The sequence below is a fragment of the Oncorhynchus clarkii genome, chromosome 29 (assembly GCF_045791955.1).
Source record: "Oncorhynchus clarkii lewisi isolate Uvic-CL-2024 chromosome 29, UVic_Ocla_1.0, whole genome shotgun sequence".
Lineage (NCBI taxonomy): Eukaryota > Metazoa > Chordata > Actinopteri > Salmoniformes > Salmonidae > Oncorhynchus > Oncorhynchus clarkii.
This window is the reverse complement of record NC_092175.1, coordinates 16,151,532-16,174,277: the sequence shown is the minus strand read 5'-3', so window position 1 is coordinate 16,174,277 and position 22,746 is coordinate 16,151,532. Positions and strand designations below refer to the sequence as shown.

Below are 22,746 nucleotides of genomic sequence, written 5' to 3'. Positions count from 1 at the left end.
CTTCTACAGTACATTCTACAGTACATTCTACAGTACCTTCTACAGTACCTTCTACAGTACATTCTACAGTACATTCTACAGTACATTCTACAGTACCTTCTACTGTACATTCTTGTGTATTTTATTTTATTCCTCTTGTGTTACTTTTTTATTTTAGGATGATAAATGGAAACAGGATGCACCTGAGCTCAATTTTGAGTCTCATAGCAAAGGGTCTGAATACTTATGTAAATAAGGTATTTCTGATTTTAATTCTAAAAACCTGTTTTCCCATTGTCATTATGTGGTATTGTGTGTAGATTGATGAGGAAAATGAAAAGAATGAACAGCATCAGCAAGCTGCACGTAATGCCTTGGACCAGAGCTATGTACAGTCCCGCTCCCTCTCCTCAGGTCATGTTCTCTAACCCTGGCCTCTCGCCCTGCTGATGCCCTCACACTCAATAACACTGGGGCCACCGCGTGACATGGCTGCAATCCCAGCGTCCCTCTCTCCCTAGAGGCTGACATGACGCCACGCTGTCCCAGATGTGGACACAGATGGAGAGAGAACAAATATGATCATACAAACAACATTTGACAGTAATATTTTATTTTATTTGAAATATGATAATGTGCACACAGACACAGCCTCCAGCACACACACACACAAACACACAAGCATGGTAAGTAAGTAGTGCGTTCTCACACACATGTGCACTGTTACGGATACAGTTATCCTGTGTGTGTATCCTGTGCGTGTGTGTGTTTCTTTTCTCTCATTCTCCCCTCACAGGTGAAAATCATCACTCCCCAATCAGTCAACAATCAACCCATCAATCAGAAGACACACCTCCTCCTGTTTCCTACCCTATCACAGTTCCTTCCCCATGGTTTAAAAACCCCATAATTTGTTTGTTCAAGAGCTCAATCTCTTTGTAATGCCATGTTGGTAGATCTCTGTTTTTCATAGATTTCAAGAGCTCAATCTCTTTGTAATGCCATGTTGGTAGATCTCTGTTTTTCATAGATTTCAGTAGCTCAATCTCTTTGTAAATGCCATGTTTGTAGATCTCTGTTCTTCGCTCGCTCTCTGTGTATTAATTAACCTCTCTTTTGTTTGGGCACCTCCATAGCACTTTGTCATCTCCTGTGAGTATTGTTTTTGCTTATGGTGTTTGCTGGTGGGAAAAGGGGAAACCAAGACAAGTCGCCCATGGGCATACACTACCCGTAGATAAACTTTGTTAAAACACACTAGTTAGAACTGGGCGGACTACCCACTGTATTTTTGGTTAGTTAGTTAGCTGTTGTTGAAATAGGCTAGTCTAGCTTAGGGGTGTTTTGAATACTTATTGTTTCTTTCCTTGGGTCCAGCTCAGCCCCTTTTCCTGCTCCCCCCATTACCGTGTGTTTATAAATAAACCCTGAGTTTGACGGTATTATTTCGGTTGTCGTGGTTATTTCGTTCACACGTACTTTGTCACAATTATAATTTACATGAGTTATGTTACGGGTCTCACTACCATCCCCCCTAGACTGTCGGGCCAAAAGGGATTTGTAACATGCACGCACACAGACAAGTACATACGCATGCACACACAAGTATAAAACTACCGATTTCAAAGACAGATCTCCGTGTGGAGGTGGGCCTTACCTTTCCTGATGCAGAGGCTCCTTGGTCCATGGACAAGCTGCAGGACACACAGGTAAACAGAACACATTATTGCACTGTACTCATGACTCATGACAGTTCACTCCAGACACACAGGTATCACTGCCAGCATTTTCTAATTTCCTGTCTCTCTGAGAATATGTGGACACACACAAACGCACGCACGCACACAAACACACACACGCATGCACACAAACAATCACACAAACACACACACACAAGCACACACACACACACACTCTTGTTTAACTAACCTTGTGAGGACACACAATTCTTGTCCCATTCAAAATCCTATTTTCCCTAACTCTAACCCTTACCCTAACCCTAACACCTAAACCTAACCCTAGCTCCTAACCTTTACCCTAAAACTAGCCCTAGCTATGTGCGCTTCGAGACAAACAACACTGAAGTATGCATGACAACACCAGCTGTTCCCGGACGACTGTGTGATCACGCTCTCCATAGCCAATGTGAGTAAGAACTTTAAACAGGTCAACATTCACAAGGTTGCAGGGCCAGACGGATTACCAGGACCTGTACTCCGAGCATGCGCTGACCAACTGGCAAGTGTCTTGACTGACATTTTCAGTCCCTGACCGAGTCAGTAATACCATGTTTCAAGCAGACCAACATAGTCCCTGTGCCCAAGAACACCAAGGTAACCTGCCTAAATTACTACCGACCCGTAGCTCTCACGTCTGTAGTCATGAAGTTCTTTGAAAGGCTGGTCATGGCTCACATCAACACCATTATCCCAGAAACCCTAGACCCACTCCAATTTGCATACCGCCCCAACAGATCAACAGATGTTGCAATCTCTATTGCACTCCACACTGCCCTTTCCCACCTGGACAAAAGGAACACCTATGACAGAATGCTATTCATTGACTACAGCTCATAGTGCCCTCAAAGCTCATCACTAAGCTAAAGACCCTAGGACTAAACACCTCCCTCTGCAACTGGATCCTGGACTTCCTGATGGGTCGCCCCAGGTGGTAAGGGTAGGTAACAACACATCTGCACGTTGATCCTCAACACAGGGGCCCCTCAAGGGTGCGTTCTCAGTCCTCTCCTGTACTCCCTGTTGACCCATGACTGCATGGCCAATCACGACTCCAACACCATCATTAAGTTTGCTGACGACACACCAGTGGTAGCCCTGATCACCGACAACAATGAGACAGCCAATAGTGAGGAGGTCAGAGACCTGGCAGTGTGGTGATCAATACAAACAAGATGATTGTGGACTACAGGAGAAGGAGGGCAGAGCACACCCCTATTCTCATTGACAGGGCTCTATTGGAGCAGGTTGAGAGCTTCAAGTTCCTTGGTGTCCACATCACCGACGAACTGTCATGGTCCAAACACACCAAGACAGTCGTGAAGAGGGCATGACAACGCCTATTGCCCCTCAGGAGACTAAAAGATTTGGCATCGGTCCTCAGATCCTCAAGATTTTCTACAGCTGCACCATCGGGAGCATCACCGCCTGGTATGGCAACTGCTCGGCCTCCGACCGCAAGGCTCAACAGAGGGTAGTGTGTATGGCCCAGTACATCACTGGGGCCAAGCTTCCTGCCGTCCAGGACCTCTATACCAGGCGGTGTCAGAGGAAGGCCCTAAAAATGTCCTAAGACTCCAGCCACCCCAGTCATAGACTGTTCTCTCCGCTTGCCATGCGGTAGCAGAGTGCCAAGTCTAGGTCCAAAATGCTTCTTAACAGCTTCTACCCCCAAGCCATAAGACTCCTGAACAGCTAATCAAATGGCTACCCAGACTATTTGTACTAACCCCCCCCCCACCCACCCAGTTTTACACTGCTGCTACTCTCTCTTTATTATCTATGCATTGTTACTTTATCTCCAGCTACATGTACATATTACCTCAATTACCTCTAATTTCTTATTTTTTGTATTTATTTTTATTTAAAATACTTTCTAAACACTTATTTTTTTCACTCATTTCACTGTAAGGTACTCCTGTACTCCTGTTGTATTCGACGCATGTGACAAATGTGATTTGATTTGTTTAACTCCTAACCTGTACCCTAAACTGAATTCTAACCCTAACACTAATTCAAAACTTAACCCTATAGAAATAGCATTTGAGCTTGTAGGGGCTAACAAAATGTCCCCAGTTAGTCAAATGTTTATTTGTTTACTATTCTTGTGGGCTCTTCTGGTCTTCTAGTTAAACATGTCCAGCTACCGTGCAGATGTATTCCTCTGTCTGGTGTGCGACCAGTGCTCCAAAGCTTTCTTAATCATGAGAGATGCATTACAGCAAATGACACTGAGTTGGAGCAGAGCAGAAAACCCCCCCCCCCCCCCCCCCCCACACAGACACACAGACAGACAGCCAGACAGACAGACAGACAGACTTGTGCTTCATGTGCTTGGGATTAGCTGGGAAATGACATTTCCATATAATTGATGGGTTAAGTGGTGACATTTATGTTCCCTTTTTTTCTTCCTCTATTTCTCATGGAACTGCATCGTTCACGTCTGAGTGAAGTTTCTATCTTGTCCTTTTTTTACTGTCTCTCATTTCACTTTTTCACCGGAGTGACACTAAATAACCTGGCACACATAGACAATCATTTGAATGGAAATGTATGGAAGTCTTTCAACTGAATTTACGACACATACGTGCCTCATGACATGCACGCAGAATGGATCTACAGTACGGGCAGAATAGATAAACAGGTACTTGTGTCTTTCATCACAATGCGAAGAAGTCCAACGTCTTTGTGAAAGTGATTCTAGTTTATTGTAGCGATCAAGCAGCCGATAACATCATTTGTTTTTAGACCACGAGAAAATAAACCAACTCAAAGCATGACCGCTGGGGCCAGTAAAGGGACATACTGTAAAATCAAAGATGGAAAAATTGTGCGATGCCCTCTTGAAATGGCACATTAAATCCAGCGCTTGTGCCACCCGGAGATTCCAATTTAATTAGCGAATCCTAGTTTTAAATGCCCCCTCCCCCCATCTCCCTCCACCACTCTCTCTCTATAGTGTGGCTTATCTTCAAAAATCAATTACCCCCTCTGCAATCCCCTCGTCTATATCACACATACCCAAACCTCCATCTCACCCTGTCATCCTGTCATATTTCACCCCTTTCCTTCACCCTATACCCACCATAGTCTCCCTATCTCTCCCCACCCCCCTCCTTCCCCATCTCTCTTACCCAGCCACGCTGCCACTGGCGGAGCTCTCTGCTATCTGGGAGCTAGTGATCCACTTGGTCTCCCCCACCACCGTCCTGGCGTGCGGCAGGCGCCCCACATCCTTCACCGTCATCATCAGGTGGCGCGACGACTTGAGCATGCGCACCGCCTCGTCGTGTGGGATGCCCAGGAAGCTGCGCCCGTTCACCTCCAGGATCTGGTCACCCACCTGCGGGGCGGGGAGGGCATAGAGAGGAAGGGCTGGTGGGTGGAGTGGCATGGGCAGACACTAGGTTACAGTACACAGGTCAGAGGTGACACAGTGGGGTCAGAGCGGTAGAGTCCAGTAGAGAACAGACGAGAGTGTTAGATAACAAACAGAGTGGGAGGTAGATCGGTCAGTGCTGAACTTCACAGGGAGGTATAGTGCCTTCAGAAAGTATTCACATCACTTGACTTTTTCCACATTTTGTTGTGTTACAGCCTGAATTTAAAATGGATTATATTTAGATTTTGTGTCACTGGTCTATCTATATACAGTACCCCATAATGTCAAAGTGGAATTATGTTTTTATACATTTTTACAAGTTAATTAAAAATGAAAAGCTGTAATGTCTTGAGTTAATAAGTTTTCAACCTCTTTGCTTAGGCAAGACTAAATAAGTTCAGTAGGAAAAAACCTGCTTTAACAAGTCACAAAATAAGTTGCATGGACTCGCTCTGTGTGCAATAATAGTGTTTAACATGATTTTTTAATTACCTCATCTCTGTACCCCACCACATGCAATTATCTATAAGGTTCCTCAGTCGAGCAGTGGATTTCAAACACAGATTCAGCCAAAAAGGGCAGAGAGGTTTCCCAATGCCAACAGTAGTGAGAGTACGTGGCGCAGACACGATGATGTCAAATGCAGTGGATAGATCTAGGCCTTCCTATTTTTACAAGTTAATTAAAGAATTGGTAGATGGGTAAAAATAAAAAGCAGACACTGAATATCCCACTGAGCATGGTGACATTATTAATTACACTATGGATGGTGTATCAATACACCCAGTCACTACAAAGATACAGGCGTCCTTCCTAACTCAGGTGCTGGAGAGTAAGAAAACCACTCAGGGATTTCCCTATGAGGCCAAAAGTTACTTTTAAACAGTTAGAGTTTAATGTTTGTTCTCATCCTCCTAGATCTATCCACTGCCTTTGACATCATGAACCATCAAATCCTCTCAGGGCATTTTAGGCTCTGCACATTCTTGGAGTGCATCCTACCTGAGAGGCCGCTCTTACCAGATGACGTGGAGTGGACCTGTGTCTGCGCCACGTACTCTCACTACTGTTGTCCCCCAGGGCTCGGTTCTAGGTCCTCTCCTCTTCTCCAGGTCACTCGGCTCCGTCATATCCTAACATGGTCTCTCCTATTATTGCTATGAGAATGACACTCAACTTATTTTCTCCTTCCCCCCTTCTGACACCCAGGTGGCGACACGCATCTCTGCGTGCCAGGCAGATATCTGAAATTGGATGTCGGCCCACCACCTCAAGCTCAACCTCGACAAGACGGAGCTGCTCTTCCTCCCGGGGAAGGCCTGCCCGCTCAAAGACCTCTCCGTCACGGTTGACAACTCCACAGTGTCGCCCTCCCAGAGTGCAAAGAATCCAGTTGTGCAAAGCTTTTAGAGACTCACCCGAGAAAGGCTCACAGCAGTAATCGCTGCCAAAGTTGATCTTAACATTTTTTTTTTTATTATTTTTATTTTACCTTTATTTAACCAGGCAAGTCAGTTAAGAACAAATTCTTATTTTCAATGACGGCCTGGGAACAGTGGGTTAACTGCCTGTTCAGGGGCAGAACGACAGATTTGTACCTTGTCAGCTCGGGGGTTTGAACTCGCAACCTTCCGGTTACTAGTCCAACGCTCTAACCACTAGGCTACCCTGCCGCCCCCACCCCAACATTGACTCAGGGGTGTGAATATTATGTAAATGAGATTCTTTATTTCTGTATTTAATGTCCTTTTTATTTCAAACGCTTTCACTTTGTCATTATGGGGTGTTGTGTGTAGATGGGGGGGAAATTAAATGAATCCAGTTTGAATTCAGGCTGTAACACAACTAAATGAGTCAAGGGGTAGGAACACTTTCTGAAGGCACTGTAGATCCCAGGTAGAGACGTGGAACACAGAGTCAGAGGTATTCTCCGACTCCTGGTGAGACTGTGAGGAGTTTGAGAGTAGAGATCTAAAGGCCACTGAAGACTACTCTGTCTACTGATGTTGATCTCCAGCTGCGAACGGTACCCTATTCCCTATGTAGTGCACAACATTTGACCAGTGCCGTTGGGGTTCTGGTCAAAAATTGTGAATAGGGAGCAATTTGGGACATCACCCATGTCTCACTGCACTGCACCCCCCCCCCCCCCCCCCCCCCCCCCCCCGTAGACTCATACATGACCTCTGACCTCACATGAAGCACTTGGCTGATCTCTGATCATCTACAAGATCATCATATGCGTGAAATGATATAGCACTCTGGACTGTGGACTATATAGATAAATAATGTATGCATCCCAAATGAAACCATATTCCCTATAATATAGAGAATATATTATGAGGGGAATAGGGTGCCATTTGGGAGGTAGCCCATCTATGCAGCAGTACAATAAGTATAGGGACCCACTTCACTAAACAGAGAGCAGACATACGTGGGTCTTTCTATAAATAATGGGGGCAATGTGTGACATTGAGATAAACACTTCGAAATGGGTTGAAACAGTAACAAAAAGGATTTCTATGCAGTTCCGTGTACTTAGAGGAATGAAATGGAATATATGCAAATTGGCCCATAACTTCTCCTATACAACAACATAGGCTTAGGCATCTTTTAAGCAGGGTTCATACAGACATTGGCAAGTCAAATTGAAGAACTTTCTGGGACTTAAAAAACAATCATGGACCTTAATATTATCCAATTGTATAATTGATATAATTGTACATATAGGGCCTATTATAGAACCCCTCCATCACCCCCGAAAAGCATGAAAAAGTAGGCCATTACCACAATAATAATGATTTTTTTCAGGCCTCAATAGTCAAATGATTATTACATTCTAAAATGTGGGAGAATAATGTGGACATTGCCTGACTAAATAGACTAGATGCCAGCATGGCAATTTTTCTGAAGCCTACGTGACCGCAGGCACACATAGCATCAACCTCACCATCGGGGTTTTTATAGTGAGAAAGTGACCAAAACCGGGTTCCTTTTTTAATGGAGCATTGAAGAAATGTCTGATTTTCAAGGTAGGCCGATTCCAATAGCAGAATTTCTGAGCTACTTAAAACTTCTTGCTCCTACTTGAGACGCAGACGTCTCAAGTAGGCACCTGGAAATGCAAATGCGCTACGCTAAATGCTAAATGTACTCGTTAAAACTCTAACGTTCATTAAAACACACATACAGGGTATTGAATTAAAGCTACACTCGTTGTGAATCTAGCCAACAAGTCAGATTTTTAAAATGCTTTTCGGCGAAAGCATGAGAAGCTATTATCTGATAGCATGCAACACCCCAAAATGCCTGAAGGCGACGTAAACAAAATAATTAGCGTAGCCGGCGCTACACAAAAACGCAGAAATAAAATATAAAACATTCATTACCTTTGATGATATTCTTTGTTGGCACTCCTATATGTCCCATAAACATCACAAATTGGTCTTTTTCCCGATTAAATCCGTCCATGAATGCCCAAAATATCCATTTGTATAGCCTGTCTGCATCACGAAAAAAGCTCTCTTCCAACACGCAACGTCATGTTTAAAAATTATATAAGTTGCCTATATTCTTTGACAAAACACTTCAACCTACTTTTATAACCCAACTTTACGTATTTGTAAACGTTAATAAGCGATCAAATTGATCACTGGGCGATCTGTATTCAATAGCAGCTACAAAAGAAAACAGTGTCCATTTTTCAATCTTCCAAAATCGATTGAGGTAGGCTGGATGGAATCACGGATCTATTTGTAATGTCTCAAAGGATTTTTGTCAATGAAAATGACGTTTTTGGCGACATCGTGTGGAAGCTGTAGGAATTGCATCCGTCTCCATATTAAATTTGGTTTCCTTTAAATAATTCATGAAAGGTGCGCATGGATACTTTTTTCAGATTTCAGTGACCAGTTTTTCTTGCGCTTTTCGATGAAACACACGCTCTGTTATAGTCACAGCCGTGATTTAACCAGTTTTAGAAACTTCAGAGTGTTTTCTATCCACACATACTAATCATATGCATATACTATATTCCTGGCATGAGTAGCAGGACGCTGAAATGTTGCGCGATTTTTAACAGAATGTTCGAAAAAGGAGGGGGTAGGATAAAGAGGTTAAAGCCCCTTGTATTGTTTAAAATTGCAGGTGTAACATGGAAACCAAAATGTATTTGTCATGTTATTTCATTACCAGATCATATTGTGAATAAGCCCACTAGGCTACGTAATCATTATATCCAGAATAATTAATAGGAATCGTGTTCGGGTGTTGCGTAATGTGTCATTATATTTATTTATTTTATTAGGCGGCCTCCCCCGGCCAAACCCTAACCCAGACAATGCCGGGCCAATTGTGCGCAGCCCTATGGCACTTCCAATCACAGCCGGTTGTGATACAGCCTGGAATTGAACCAGTTAATAGGAATAGCGTTGGGTGTTGCACAATACTTCACACTATACAATATTACTCAGTAGACTCAGTGTTCAACCCGAGGCACAAAAACATGAAATCATTACCTTGATGCTTTCTCTGTTTAATCTAACGAGACCCTGCTGTAAATCAAGCAGAAAACAGATTATCAACAATTGGCTAGGGATATTAGATCCAACGTGGATCCAGCCACAAACCGGCTTCACCGGCATAATGAACGAGACACCAAAATATTCTGGACATTCCTCGCAAACAACTTCTTTTCCCCCCAGCACTTAGGCTCTCGTTGCATTGCATGCGCTATCACAACAGCTGTCCGCCACTTGGCTGTCATTCTGGAAACGTATGATGACGTGTGAAAATATGTGGGGGAAAAAACAGCTAAACACCAAACGCGCATCCAACATGTATTATGCATAACATTGAAGAACCACGTTAATGTCCGTATCGATTTAGGTTTTCTGTATCAGGGTAAGGTGACTCTTTCGGGTTAGACGCATTTGATATTTCAATCGCATTATTTTATTTGGGATTTGTGTGCCCACGAAAACTGTTTTCAACCGGTAACATAAAGAGGCACAAATTGTTACGTAGTTGTACTGCATTTCTGAGATCTCTAGACAAAAAAACTGTCTGACAGCAAGATCCAGGATTCTTACAGGGTTCAAATTCACTAGATTCTCTAGATATGCAAAAGTATGTGGACACACCTTCAAGTTAGTGGATTTGGCTACTTAAGCCACTCCCGTTGCTGACAGGTGTATAAAATCGAGCACACAGGCATGCAATCCCCATAGACAAACGTTGGCAGTAGAATGGCCTTACTGAAGACTTCAGTGACTTTTAACGTGGCACTGTCATAGGATGCCACCTTTCGAGCAAGTCAGTTTGTCAAATTTCTTCCCTGCTAGAGCTTCCCCAGTCAACTGTAAGTGCTCTTATTGTGAAGTGGAAACGTCTAGGAGCAACAACGGCTCAGCAGCGAAGTGGTAGGCCACACAAGCTCACAGAACGGGACCGCCGAGTGCTGAAGCATGTAGAGCGTAAAAATTGTCTGTCCTCGAGTACAACACTCGTCGGGAGCTTCCTGAAATGGGTTTACATAGCCGAGCAGCCGCACACAAGCCTAAGATCACCATGAGCAATGCCAAGCGTTGGCTGGTGTGGTGTAAAGCTCACCACCATTGGACTCTGGAGCAGTGGAAACACTTTCTCTGGGGGTGATGAATGACGCTTCACCATCTGGCAGTCCGACGGACGAATCTGGGTTTGGCGGATGCCAGGATAATGCTACCTGCCCAAATACATAGTGCCAACTGTGAAGTTTGGTGGAGGAGGAATAATGGTGTGGGGCTGTTTTTCATGGTTCGGGCTACTGTAGGACCCTTAGTTCCAGTGGAGGGTAATCTTAACACTACAGCAACAATGACATTCTAGACAATTCTGTGATTTCAACTTTGTGGCAACAGTTTGGGAAGGCCCTTTCCTGTTTCAGCCTGACTATGCCCCCATGCACAAGCGAGGTTCATACAGAAATGCTTGGTCGAGATCGGAGTGGAAGAACTTGACTGGCCTGCACAGAACCCTGACTGATCCCGTAGAGGTTAACAGCTTCTACCCCAAGCCATAAGACTCCTGAACAGCTAATCAAAAGGCTTCCCAGAACCCTCTTTTACGCTGCTGCTACTCTCTGCTTATAATCTATGCATAGTCACTTTAACTACACCTACATGTACATATTACCTCAATTACCTCGACTAACCGGTGGCCCCGCACATTAACTCTGTACCGGTACCCCCTGTATACAATCCCGCTTGTTATTTTACTGCTGCTCTTTAATTATTTGTTACTTTTATTATTATTATTATTATCTATTCATCTATTTTTTACTTAAAGCTTTTCTTTTTCTTCTTAACTTCTTAAAGCATTGGTTGGTTAAGGGCTTGTAAGTAAGCATTTCACTGTAAGGTGAAACACCTGTTGTATTCAGCGCATGTGACAAATAAACTCGATTTTTAAACCTGGAACACACTACAATTTGCATTTCCTACTGTACAGGAAAATTCTCTCTGGCCACAGAGGTATCACCTGTGGGGTAGGACTGCTGATTGCACAGGAAAGCTTATATGTTCAAATCAGTTCAAGGGAATTCAGATGGAATTGAAGTGTGGTGATGTGCTGTGCCATGCATGAACCAGTTCATAGGAATAGCGTTGGGTGGTTGTTATGCTGACAGGTCACTGAACACACACAGGTACAGAAGGAAACTCTCCGTCTCCGTCCACATTAGTTTAGCATTTCGAGTTTCATTATTTCCATATGGTAGCTATTCTTACATGTATTTCACTCTGCTAATGCATCCAAATCTCACCATCAATAACATCAATAGTCCTTCAATCAAATCCCTGCAGACACTGTGCTTGTGTGGGAAAAACATATCTAGTGACGGGTGTTCAGTGACTGGTGTGAAGACATTACACTGAGTGTACAAAACATTAAGAACACCCGCTCTTCCCATGACATAGCAGACCGGGTGAGTCCAGGGGAAAGCTATGATCCCTTATTGCTGTCACTTGTTAAATCCACTTCAATCAGTGTAGACGAAGAGGAGGAGACAGGTTAAAGAAGGATTTTTAAGCCTTGAGACAGTTGAGACATGGATTGTGTATGTGTGCCATTCAGAGGGTGAACGGGCAAGACAAAAGATTTAAGTGCCTTTGAACAGGGTATGGTAGAAGGTGCCTGGTGCAGCAGTTTGTCTCAAGAACTGCAACGCTGCTGGGTTTTTCACACTCAACAGTTTCCCATGTGTATCAAGAATGGTCCTCCACCCAAAGGACATCCAGCCAACTTGACACAACTGTGGGAAGCATTGGAGTCCAAATGGGCCAGCATCCCTGTGGAATGCTTACGACACCTTGTAGAGTCCATGCCCCGAGGAATTTAGTATTTTCTGAGGGCAAAAGGGGGATGCAACTCAATATTAGGAAGGTGCTCCTAATGTTTGGTACACTCAGTGTATGTTTGACCCCCCCCCACCCTCTCTCCCTCCATCAGTCCCTACCTCCCCCTGTAATCAGAGCATAGAGAAGAGTCTGAATAAGCCTGAGTCACCACAGAGACGTCACCTGAATGTGATGGTGCTGCTGCACTGACGCTACTCTTCCTGTCCTCTCTATCACCCTCCATCTCACCCTCTTTCACATTATACATTCATTTGGGGGCTCAGAGAAGCTGGCATGGGAAGTAAGTACTGCTTTGTATACACACACACACACACAGATCAATGCACTGCGTCAGACCAGAGCGTGGCCAAGCTGTCAGGGAGCATCCTGGGTAATTAACCAGCAGCAGAAATGCTGGCCCAATGATAATGACATTTACAAACAAAAGGCCAATCAATGTGGAGATGAATAATAAGTGACTGTGTTTTCTGGGAATACGACTCAGGCCACAGATGAGTACAACTGAATCGATGGCCATTAAACATGGCCCATTGTTTTCCCCACACACACCTCTCTATCACAAGTCTCACATTGCCATCGATTCCTCCTCTCTCCATGTCCTTCCTGTTGTCTCTCTTTTCTGTCTCGCTTTCTCAGCTTGTGGGCCAAAACCTCCACAAGGAAGCAACAACAACTCCCTCCCTCACTGGGATGACATCCAGAGAAACAGTCAGGGGAATGAAGCCTGTTAAGCGATTGGGCTACTGCAGTGGTGGCTGTTAGGGTGGAGATATAGGAGGATGGGCTCGTTGCAATGGCTGGAATGGACTGAATGGAAAGTTATCAACAACATACTGTTCCATTCATTCCTTTCAAGCCATTACAGATTTTCGTCCTATATCTCCACCCACCAGCCACCACTGGACTACCGGAATATCACAGTGGCTCTGTGACCAATACACAGACTGTATGAAATAAAGATCAGGATTTTGATGAAGTCTGCATGTTAAGTGAATCAGATGAGAAAGTGAGAGCTGAAAGCTGACCAGAGCTGATCTCACAGCAGTAGGAAAAGGTTAAAGAGCCCTCATCTCAGGAGAGGAGAGCTATGGAGAGCTGAACAGGCATCCCATTAAACCCCCTTTGAAGTGTCTTTCTTCCCTGACAATGTGTCTCTGTCCCAAATGGCACCCTATTCCCTATACAGTCCACTAGTTTTGACCAGGGTCCATAGAGCTCTGGTCAAAAGTAGTGCACTATGGAGTGAATAGTGAGCCATTTGGGACGCGCACCGTATCTGTTTGATCTGGCTCACTGTCATGAATCCCATTGACATTACAGTTGGGGGAAGATTACTTTACTGTGAGATGGGAGAGGGGGGTGGGAAGATATAAGAGTCCAGTCATCTCTATACAGCCAGACACGTGTCTTTCACTTCGTTGTCCCTGTCTGAGCCTCATTGTTGTTCTCTCTTTTTATGCCCATTCTTGTCTCCTTTACTGTCTCTCTCTCATTGCCTTTCTCTGCTCTTTCTCCCTCTCTCTCCTAGAGTGAAAGGATCCATGCTGTGACGAAGCAGCATTTGGCATTTGGCCACCCTCCGCTGTTCTCTACACTGGGGCACCCCTGACATTTCTCTCATGTTCTGTTCTCCAGTGAAGGAAAGAGGAGAACTGTGGAGAGATTCGATATCGACTGGCGCCTTGCCCCTCTGTCCAACTCTCTGCTCTGTGAAATGCAGCATTTTTCTTTCTAACCGGGATTCCCTAAGTGAAGGAATGCAGATGGGGGTTTGGGAATATGGGGAGGTGTATGTTTGTGCCAAAAAAGAGGGATAGAGGAATGTCTGGCGAGCTGGATCCCCATTCCCTTTATAGTGCACTACAGTACTTTGTTGGTGTTGAACTTTTACAAAGACAATTGTCTCACTACATCTCTCTATTTCTCCCTCTCTGTCCCCCTGTCTCACTACATCTCTCTATTTCTCTCTCTCTGTCCCCCTGTCTCACTACATCTCCCCTCTCTCCCTCTGTCCCAGTCTCACTACATCTCTCTATTTCTCCCTCTCTGTCCCCCTGTCTCACTACATCTCTCTATTTCTCTCTCTCTGTCCCCCTGTCTCACTACACCCCCCCTCTCTCTGTCCCCCTGTCTCACTACACCTCTCTATTTCTCTCTCTCTGTCCCCCTGTCTCACTACACCCCCCCCTCTCTCTGTCCCCCTGTCTCACTACACCTCTCTATTTCTCTCTCTCTGTCCCCTAGTCTCACTACACCCCCCCCTCTCTCTGTCCCCCTGTCTCACTACATCTCTCTATTTCTCTCTCTCTGTCCCCCAGTCTCACTACACCCCCCCCTCTCTCTGTCCCCCTGTCTCACTACACCTCTCTATTTCTCTCTCTCTGTCCCCCTGTCTCACTACACCCCCCCCTCTCTCTGTCCCCCTGTCTCACTACACCTCTCTATTTCTCTCTCTCTGTCCCCTGTCTCACTATACCCCCCCCCCCCTCTCTGTCCCCCTGTCTCACTACACCTCTCTATTTCTCTCTCTCTGTCCCCCTGTCTCACTACACCCCCCCCTCTCTCTGTCCCAGTCTCACTACATCTCCCCTCTCTCCCTCTGTCCCAGTCTCACTACATCTCCCCTCTCTCCCTCTGTCCCCCTGTCTCACTAGATCTCTCTATTTCTCTCTCTCTGTCCCCCTGTCTCACTACATCTCTCTATTTCTCTCTCTCTGTCCCCCTGTCTCACTACACCCCCCCTCTCTCTGTCCCCCTGTCTCACTACACCTCTCTATTTCTCTCTCTCTGTCCCCCTGTCTCACTACACCCCCCCCTCTCTCTGTCCCCCTGTCTCACTACACCTCTCTATTTCTCTCTCTCTGTCCCCTAGTCTCACTACACCCCCCCCTCTCTCTGTCCCCCTGTCTCACTACATCTCTCTATTTCTCTCTCTCTGTCCCCCAGTCTCACTACACCCCCCCCTCTCTCTGTCCCCCTGTCTCACTACACCTCTCTATTTCTCTCTCTCTGTCCCCCTGTCTCACTACACCCCCCCCTCTCTCTGTCCCCCTGTCTCACTACACCTCTCTATTTCTCTCTCTCTGTCCCCTGTCTCACTATACCCCCCCCCCCTCTCTGTCCCCCTGTCTCACTACACCTCTCTATTTCTCTCTCTCTGTCCCCCTGTCTCACTACACCCCCCCTCTCTCTGTCCCCCTGTCTCACTACACCTCTCTATTTCTCTCTCCCTGTCCCCCAGTCTCACTACACCCCCCCCTCTCTCTGTCCCCCTGTCTCACTACACCTCTCTATTTCTCTCTCTCTGTCCCCCTGTCTCACTACATCTCTCTATTTCTCTCTCTCTGTCCCCCTGTCTCACTACATCTCCCCTCTCTCCCTCTGTCCCAGTCTCACTACATCTCTCTATTTCTCCCTCTCTGTCCCCCTGTCTCACTACATCTCTCTATTTCTCTCTCTCTGTCCCCCTGTCTCACTACACCCCCCCTCTCTCTGTCCCCCTGTCTCACTACACCTCTCTATTTCTCTCTCTCTGTCCCCCTGTCTCACTACACCCCCCCCTCTCTCTGTCCCCCTGTCTCACTACACCTCTCTATTTCTCTCTCTCTGTCCCCTAGTCTCACTACACCCCCCCCTCTCTCTGTCCCCCTGTCTCACTACATCTCTCTATTTCTCTCTCTCTGTCCCCCAGTCTCACTACACCCCCCCCTCTCTCTGTCCCCCTGTCTCACTACACCTCTCTATTTCTCTCTCTCTGTCCCCCTGTCTCACTACACCCCCCCCTCTCTCTGTCCCCCTGTCTCACTACACCTCTCTATTTCTCTCTCTCTGTCCCCTGTCTCACTATACCCCCCCCCCCCTCTCTGTCCCCCTGTCTCACTACACCTCTCTATTTCTCTCTCTCTGTCCCCCTGTCTCACTACACCCCCCCCTCTCTCTGTCCCAGTCTCACTACATCTCCCCTCTCTCCCTCTGTCCCAGTCTCACTACATCTCCCCTCTCTCCCTCTGTCCCCCTGTCTCACTAGATCTCTCTATTTCTCTCTCTCTGTCCCCCTGTCTCACTACATCTCTCTATTTCTCTCTCTCTGTCCCCCTGTCTCACTACACCCCCCCTCTCTCTGTCCCCCTGTCTCACTACACCTCTCTATTTCTCTCTCTCTGTCCCCCTGTCTCACTACACCCCCCCCTCTCTCTGTCCCCCTGTCTCACTACACCTCTCTATTTCTCTCTCTCTGTCCCCTAGTCTCACTACACCCCCCCCTCTCTCTGTCCCCCTGTCTCACTACATCTCTCTATTTCTCTCTCTCTGTCCCCCAGTCTCACTACACCCCCCCCTCTCTCTGTCCCCCTGTCTCACTACACCTCTCTATTTCTCTCTCTCTGTCCCCCTGTCTCACTACACCCCCCCCTCTCTCTGTCCCCCTGTCTCACTACACCTCTCTATTTCTCTCTCTCTGTCCCCTGTCTCACTATACCCCCCCCCCCTCTCTGTCCCCCTGTCTCACTACACCTCTCTATTTCTCTCTCTCTGTCCCCCTGTCTCACTACACCCCCCCTCTCTCTGTCCCCCTGTCTCACTACACCTCTCTATTTCTCTCTCCCTGTCCCCCAGTCTCACTACACCCCCCCCTCTCTCTGTCCCCCTGTCTCACTACACCTCTCTATTTCTCTCTCTCTGTCCCCCTGTCTCACTATACCCCCCCCCCCCCCCCTCTCTGTCCCCCTGTCTCACTACACCTCTCTATTTCTCTCTCTCTCTGTCCCCCTGTCTCACTACACCCCCCCCTCTCTCTGGCCCCCTGTCTCACTACACCTCTCTATTTCTCTCTCTCTGTCCCCCTGTCTCACTACACCCCCCCTCTCTCTGTCCCCCTGTCTCACTACACCTCTCTATTTCTCTCTCCCTGTCCCCCAGTCTCACTACACCCCCCCCTCTCTCTGTCCCCCTGTCTCACTACACCTCTCTATTTCTCTCTCTCTGTCCCCCTGTCTCACTATACCCCCCCCCCTCTCTGTCCCCCTGTCTCACTACACCTCTCTATTTTTCTCTCTCTCTGTCCCCCTGTCTCACTACACCCCCCCCCTCTCTCTGTCCCCCTGTCTCACTACACCTCTCTATTTCTCTCTCTCTGTCCCCCAGTCTCACTACATCTCTCTATTTCTCTCTCTCTGTCCCCCTGTCTCACTACACCTCTCTATTTCTCTCTCTCTGTCCCCCTGTCTCACTATACCCCCCCCCCCCCCTCTCTGTCCCCCTGTCTCACTACACCTCTCTATTTCTCTCTCTCTGTCCCCCAGTCTCACTACATCTCTCTATTTCTCCCTCTCTGTCCCCCTGTCTCACTACACCTCTCTATTTCTCTCTCTCTCTGTCCCCCTGTCTCACTACACCCCCCCCCCCTCTCTGTCCCCCTATCTCACTACACCTCTCTATTTCTCTCTCTCTGTCCCCCCTGTCTCACTACACCTCTCTATTTCTCTCTCTCTGTCCCCCTGTCTCACTACACCCCCCTCTCTCTGTCCCCCTGTCTCACTACATCTCTCTATTTCTCTCTCTCTGTCCCCCTGTCTCACTACACCCCCCCTCTATCTGTCCCCCTGTCTCACTACACCTCTCTATTTCTCTCTCTCTGTCCCCCAGTCTCACTACATCTCTCTATTTCTCTATCTCTGTCCCCCAGTCTCACTACATCTCTCTATTTCTCCCTCTCTGTCCCCCTGTCTCACTACATCTCTCTATTTCTCTCTCTCTGTCCCCCTGTCTCACTACACCCCCCCTCTCTCTGTCCCCCTGTCTCACTAGATCTCTCTATTTCTCTCTCTCTGTCCCCCTGTCTCACTACATCTCTCTATTTCTCTCTCTCTGTCCCCCAGTCTCACTACACCCCCCCTCTCTCTGTCCCTCTGTCCCAGTCTCACTACACCCCCCCCCTCTCTCTGTCCCTCTGTCTCACTACACCCCCCTCTCTCTGTCCCTCTGTCCCAGTCTCACTACATCTCCCCTCTCTCCCTCTGTCCCCCTGTCTCACTACATCTCTCTATTTCTCTCTCTCTGTCCCCCTGTCTCACTACACCCCCCTCTCTCTGTCCCTCTGTCCCAGTCTCACTACATCTCCCCTCTCTCCCTCTGTCCCCCTGTCTCACTACAACTACATCTCTCTATTTCTCTCTCTCTGTCCCCCTGTCTCACTACACCTCTCTATTTCTCTCTCTCTCTGTCCCCCTGTCTCACTACACCCCCCCCCCCCTCTCTGTCCCCCTATCTCACTACACCTCTCTATTTCTCTCTCTCTGTCCCCCCTGTCTCACTACACCTCTCTATTTCTCTCTCTCTGTCCCCCTGTCTCACTACACCCCCCTCTCTCTGTCCCCCTGTCTCACTACATCTCTCTATTTCTCTCTCTCTGTCCCCGTCTCACTACACCCCCCCTCTATCTGTCCCCCTGTCTCACTACACCTCTCTATTTCTCTCTCTCTGTCCCCCAGTCTCACTACATCTCTCTATTTCTCTATCTCTGTCCCCCAGTCTCACTACATCTCTCTATTTCTCCCTCTCTGTCCCCCTGTCTCACTACATCTCTCTATTTCTCTCTCTCTCTGTCCCCCTGTCTCACTACACCCCCCCTCTCTCTGTCCCCCTGTCTCACTAGATCTCTCTATTTCTCTCTCTCTGTCCCCCTGTCTCACTACATCTCTCTATTTCTCTCTCTCTGTCCCCCAGTCTCACTACACCCCCCCTCTCGCTGTCCCTCTGTCCCAGTCTCACTACACCCCCCCCCTCTCTCTGTCCCTCTGTCTCACTACACCCCCCTCTCTCTGTCCCTCTGTCCCAGTCTCACTACATCTCCCCTCTCTCCCTCTGTCCCCCTGTCTCACTACATCTCTCTATTTCTCTCTCTCTGTCCCCCTGCTCTCCCTCTGTCCCCCTGTCTCACTACATCTCTCCATTTCTCAATCTCTGTCCCCCTGTCTCACTACACCCCCCCTCTCTCTGTCCCTCTGTCCCAGTCTCACTACATCTCCCCTCTCTCCCTCTGTCCCAGTCTCACTACATCTCCCCTCTCTCTGTCCTCCTGTCTCACTACACCCCCCCTCTCTCTGTCCCTCTGTCCCAGTCTCACTACATCTCCCCTCTCTCCCTCTGTCCCAGTCTCACTACATCTCCCCTCTCTCTGTCCCCCTGTCTCACTACACCCCCCCTCTCTCTGTCCCTCTGTCCCAGTCTCACTACATCTCCCCTCTCCCTCTGTCCCAGTCTCACTACATCTCCCCTCTCTCCCTCTATCCCCCTGTCTCACTACACCTCTCTATTTCTCTCTCTCTGTCCCCCTGTCTCACTACACCCCCCCTCTCTGTCCCCCTGTCTCACTACATCTCTCTATTTCTCTCTCTCTGTCCCCATGTCTCACTACATCTCTCTATTTCTCTCTCTCTGTCCCCCTTTCTCACTACACCCCCCCTCTCTGTCCCCCTGTCTCACTACATCTCTCTATTTCTCTCTCTCTGTCCCCATGTCTCACTACATCTCTCTATTTCTCTCTCTCTGTCCCCCTGTCTCACTACATCTCCCCTCTCTCCCTCTGTCCCCCTGTCTCACTACATCTCTCTATTTCTCTCTCTCTGTCCCTCTGTCTCACTACACCCCCCCTCTATCTGTCCCCCTGTCTCACTACACCTCTCTATTTCTCTCTCTCTGTCCCCCAGTCTCACTACATCTCTCTATTTCTCTATCTCTGTCCCCCAGTCTCACTACATCTCTCTATTTCTCCCTCTCTGTCCCCCTGTCTCACTACATCTCTCTATTTCTCTCTCTCTGTCCCCCTGTCTCACTACACCCCCCCCTCTCTCTGTCCCTCTCTCTGTCCCAGTCTCACTATATCTCTCTATTTCTCGCTCTCTGTCCCCCTGTCTCACTACATCTCCCCTCTCTCCCTCTGTCCCCCTGTCTCACTAGATCTCTCTATTTCTCTCTCTCTGTCCCCCTGTCTCACTACATCTCTCTATTTCTCTCTCTCTGTCCCCCAGTCTCACTACACCCCCCCTCTCTCTGTCCCTCTGTCCCAGTCTCACTACACCCCCCCCCTCTCTCTGTCCCTCTGTCTCACTACACCCCCCTCTCTCTGTCCCTCTGTCCCAGTCTCACTACATCTCCCCTCTCTCCCTCTGTCCCCCTGTCTCACTACATCTCTCTATTTCTCTCTCTCTGTCCCCCTGTCTCACTACACCCCCCTCTCTCTGTCCCTCTGTCCCAGTCTCACTACATCTCCCCTCTCTCCCTCTGTCCCCCTGTCTCACTACATCTCTCCATTTCTCAATCTCTGTCCCCCTGTCTCACTACACCCCCCCTCTCTCTGTCCCTCTGTCCCAGTCTCACTACATCTCCCCTCTCTCCCTCTGTCCCAGTCTCACTACATCTCCCCTCTCTCTGTCCCCCTGTCTCACTACACCCCCCCTCTCTCTGTCCCTCTGTCCCAGTCTCACTACATCTCCCCTCTCTCCCTCTGTCCCAGTCTCACTACATCTCCCCTCTCTCCCTCTGTCCCCCTGTCTCACTACATCTCTCTATTTCTCTCTCTCTGTCCCCCTGTCTCACTACATCTCCCCTCTCTCCCTCTGTCCCCCTGTCTCATTAGATCTCTCTATTTCTCTCTCTCTGTCCCCCTGTCTCACTACATCTCTCTATTTCTCTCTCTCTGTCCCCCAGTCTCACTACACCCCCCCTCTCTCTGTCCCTCTGTCCCAGTCTCACTACACCCCCCCCCCCTCTCTCTGTCCCCCTGTCTCACTACATCTCTCTATTTCTCTCTCTCTGTCCCCCTGTCTCACTACATCTCCCCTCTCTCCCTCTGTCCCCCTGTCTCACTACATCTCTCTATTTCTCTCTCTCTGTCCCCCTGTCTCACTACACCCCCCCGCCCTCTCTGTCCCTCTGTCCCTGTCTCACTACACCCCCCCCCTCTCTCTGTCCCCCTGTCTCACTACATCTCTCTATTTCTCTCTCTCTGTCCCCCTGTCTCACTACATCTCTCTATTTCTCTCTCTGTCCCCCTGTCTCACTACACCCCCCCCTCTCTCTGTCCCCCTGTCTCACTACACCCCCCCCCCCTCTCGCTGTCCCCTTGTCTCACTACATCTCTCTATTTCTCTCTCTCTGTCCCCCTGTCTCACTACACCCCCCCTCTCTCTGTCCCCTTGTCTCACTACATCTCTCTATTTCTCTCTCTCTGTCCCCCTGTCTCACTACACCCCCCACTCTCTCTGTCCCCTTGTCTCACTACATCTCTCTATTTCTCTCTCTCTGTCCCCCTGTCTCACTACACCCCCCCCTCTCTGTCCCTCTGTCCCTGTCTCACTACACCCCCCCTCTCTCTGTCCCCCTGTCTCACTACATCTCTCTATTTCTCTCTCTCTGTCCCCCTGTCTCACTACATCTCTCTATTTCTCTCTCTCTGTCCCCCTGTCTCACTACACCCCCCCTCTCTCTGTCCCTCTGTCCCAGTCTCACTACATCTCCCCTCTCTCCCTCTGTCCCCCTGTCTCACTACAACTCTCTATCTCTCTCTCTCTGTCCCCCTGTCTCACTACACCCCCCCCCCTCTCTCTGTCCCTCTGTCCCAGTCTCACTACATCTCCCCTCTCTCCCTCTGTCCCCCTGTCTCACTACATCTCTCCATTTCTCTATCTCTGTCCCCCTGTCTCACTACACCCCCCCTCTCTCTGTCCCTCTGTCCCAGTCTCACTACATCTCCCCTCTCTCCCTCTGTCCCAGTCTCACTACATCTCTCTATTTCTCTCTCTCTGTCCCCCTGTCTCACTACACCCCCCCCTCTCTCTGTCCCCCTGTCTCACTACACCCCCCCTCTCTCTGTCCCCTTGTCTCACTACATCTCTCTATTTCTCTCTCTCTGTCCCCCTGTCTCACTACACCCCCCCTCTCTCTGTCCCCCTGTCTCACTACACCCCCCCTCTCTCTGTCCCCTTGTCTCACTACATCTCTCTATTTCTCTCTCTCTGTCCCCCTGTCTCACTACACCCCCCCTCTCTCTGTCCCCTTGTCTCACTACATCTCTCTATTTCTCTCTCTCTGTCCCCCTGTCTCACTACATCTCTCTGTCCCCTTGTCTCATTCTCTCTCTCTCTGTCCCCCTGTCTCACTACACCCCCCCTCTCTCTGTCCCTCTGTCTCTGTCCCCTTGTCTCACTACATCTCTCTATTTCTCTCTCTCTGTCCCCCTGTCTCACTACACCCC

At 48.3% G+C, this 22,746-nt stretch overlaps 1 protein-coding gene across 1 annotated transcript in view; it reads right to left on the bottom strand.

Moving 5' to 3' along the window:
- LOC139388152 (whirlin-like) overlaps window positions 1-22,746 on the bottom strand; it is a 101,971-nt gene that overhangs the window by 36,704 nt on the left and 42,521 nt on the right. Inside the window, exons 3-4 of the mRNA XM_071134731.1 lie at window positions 4,850-5,058; window positions 1,637-1,673 (exon numbers count right to left, since the gene is read on the bottom strand). Coding sequence (XP_070990832.1) covers window positions 1,637-1,673; window positions 4,850-5,058 — 246 coding nt within the window. The remainder of the gene's footprint in view (window positions 1-1,636; window positions 1,674-4,849; window positions 5,059-22,746) is intronic.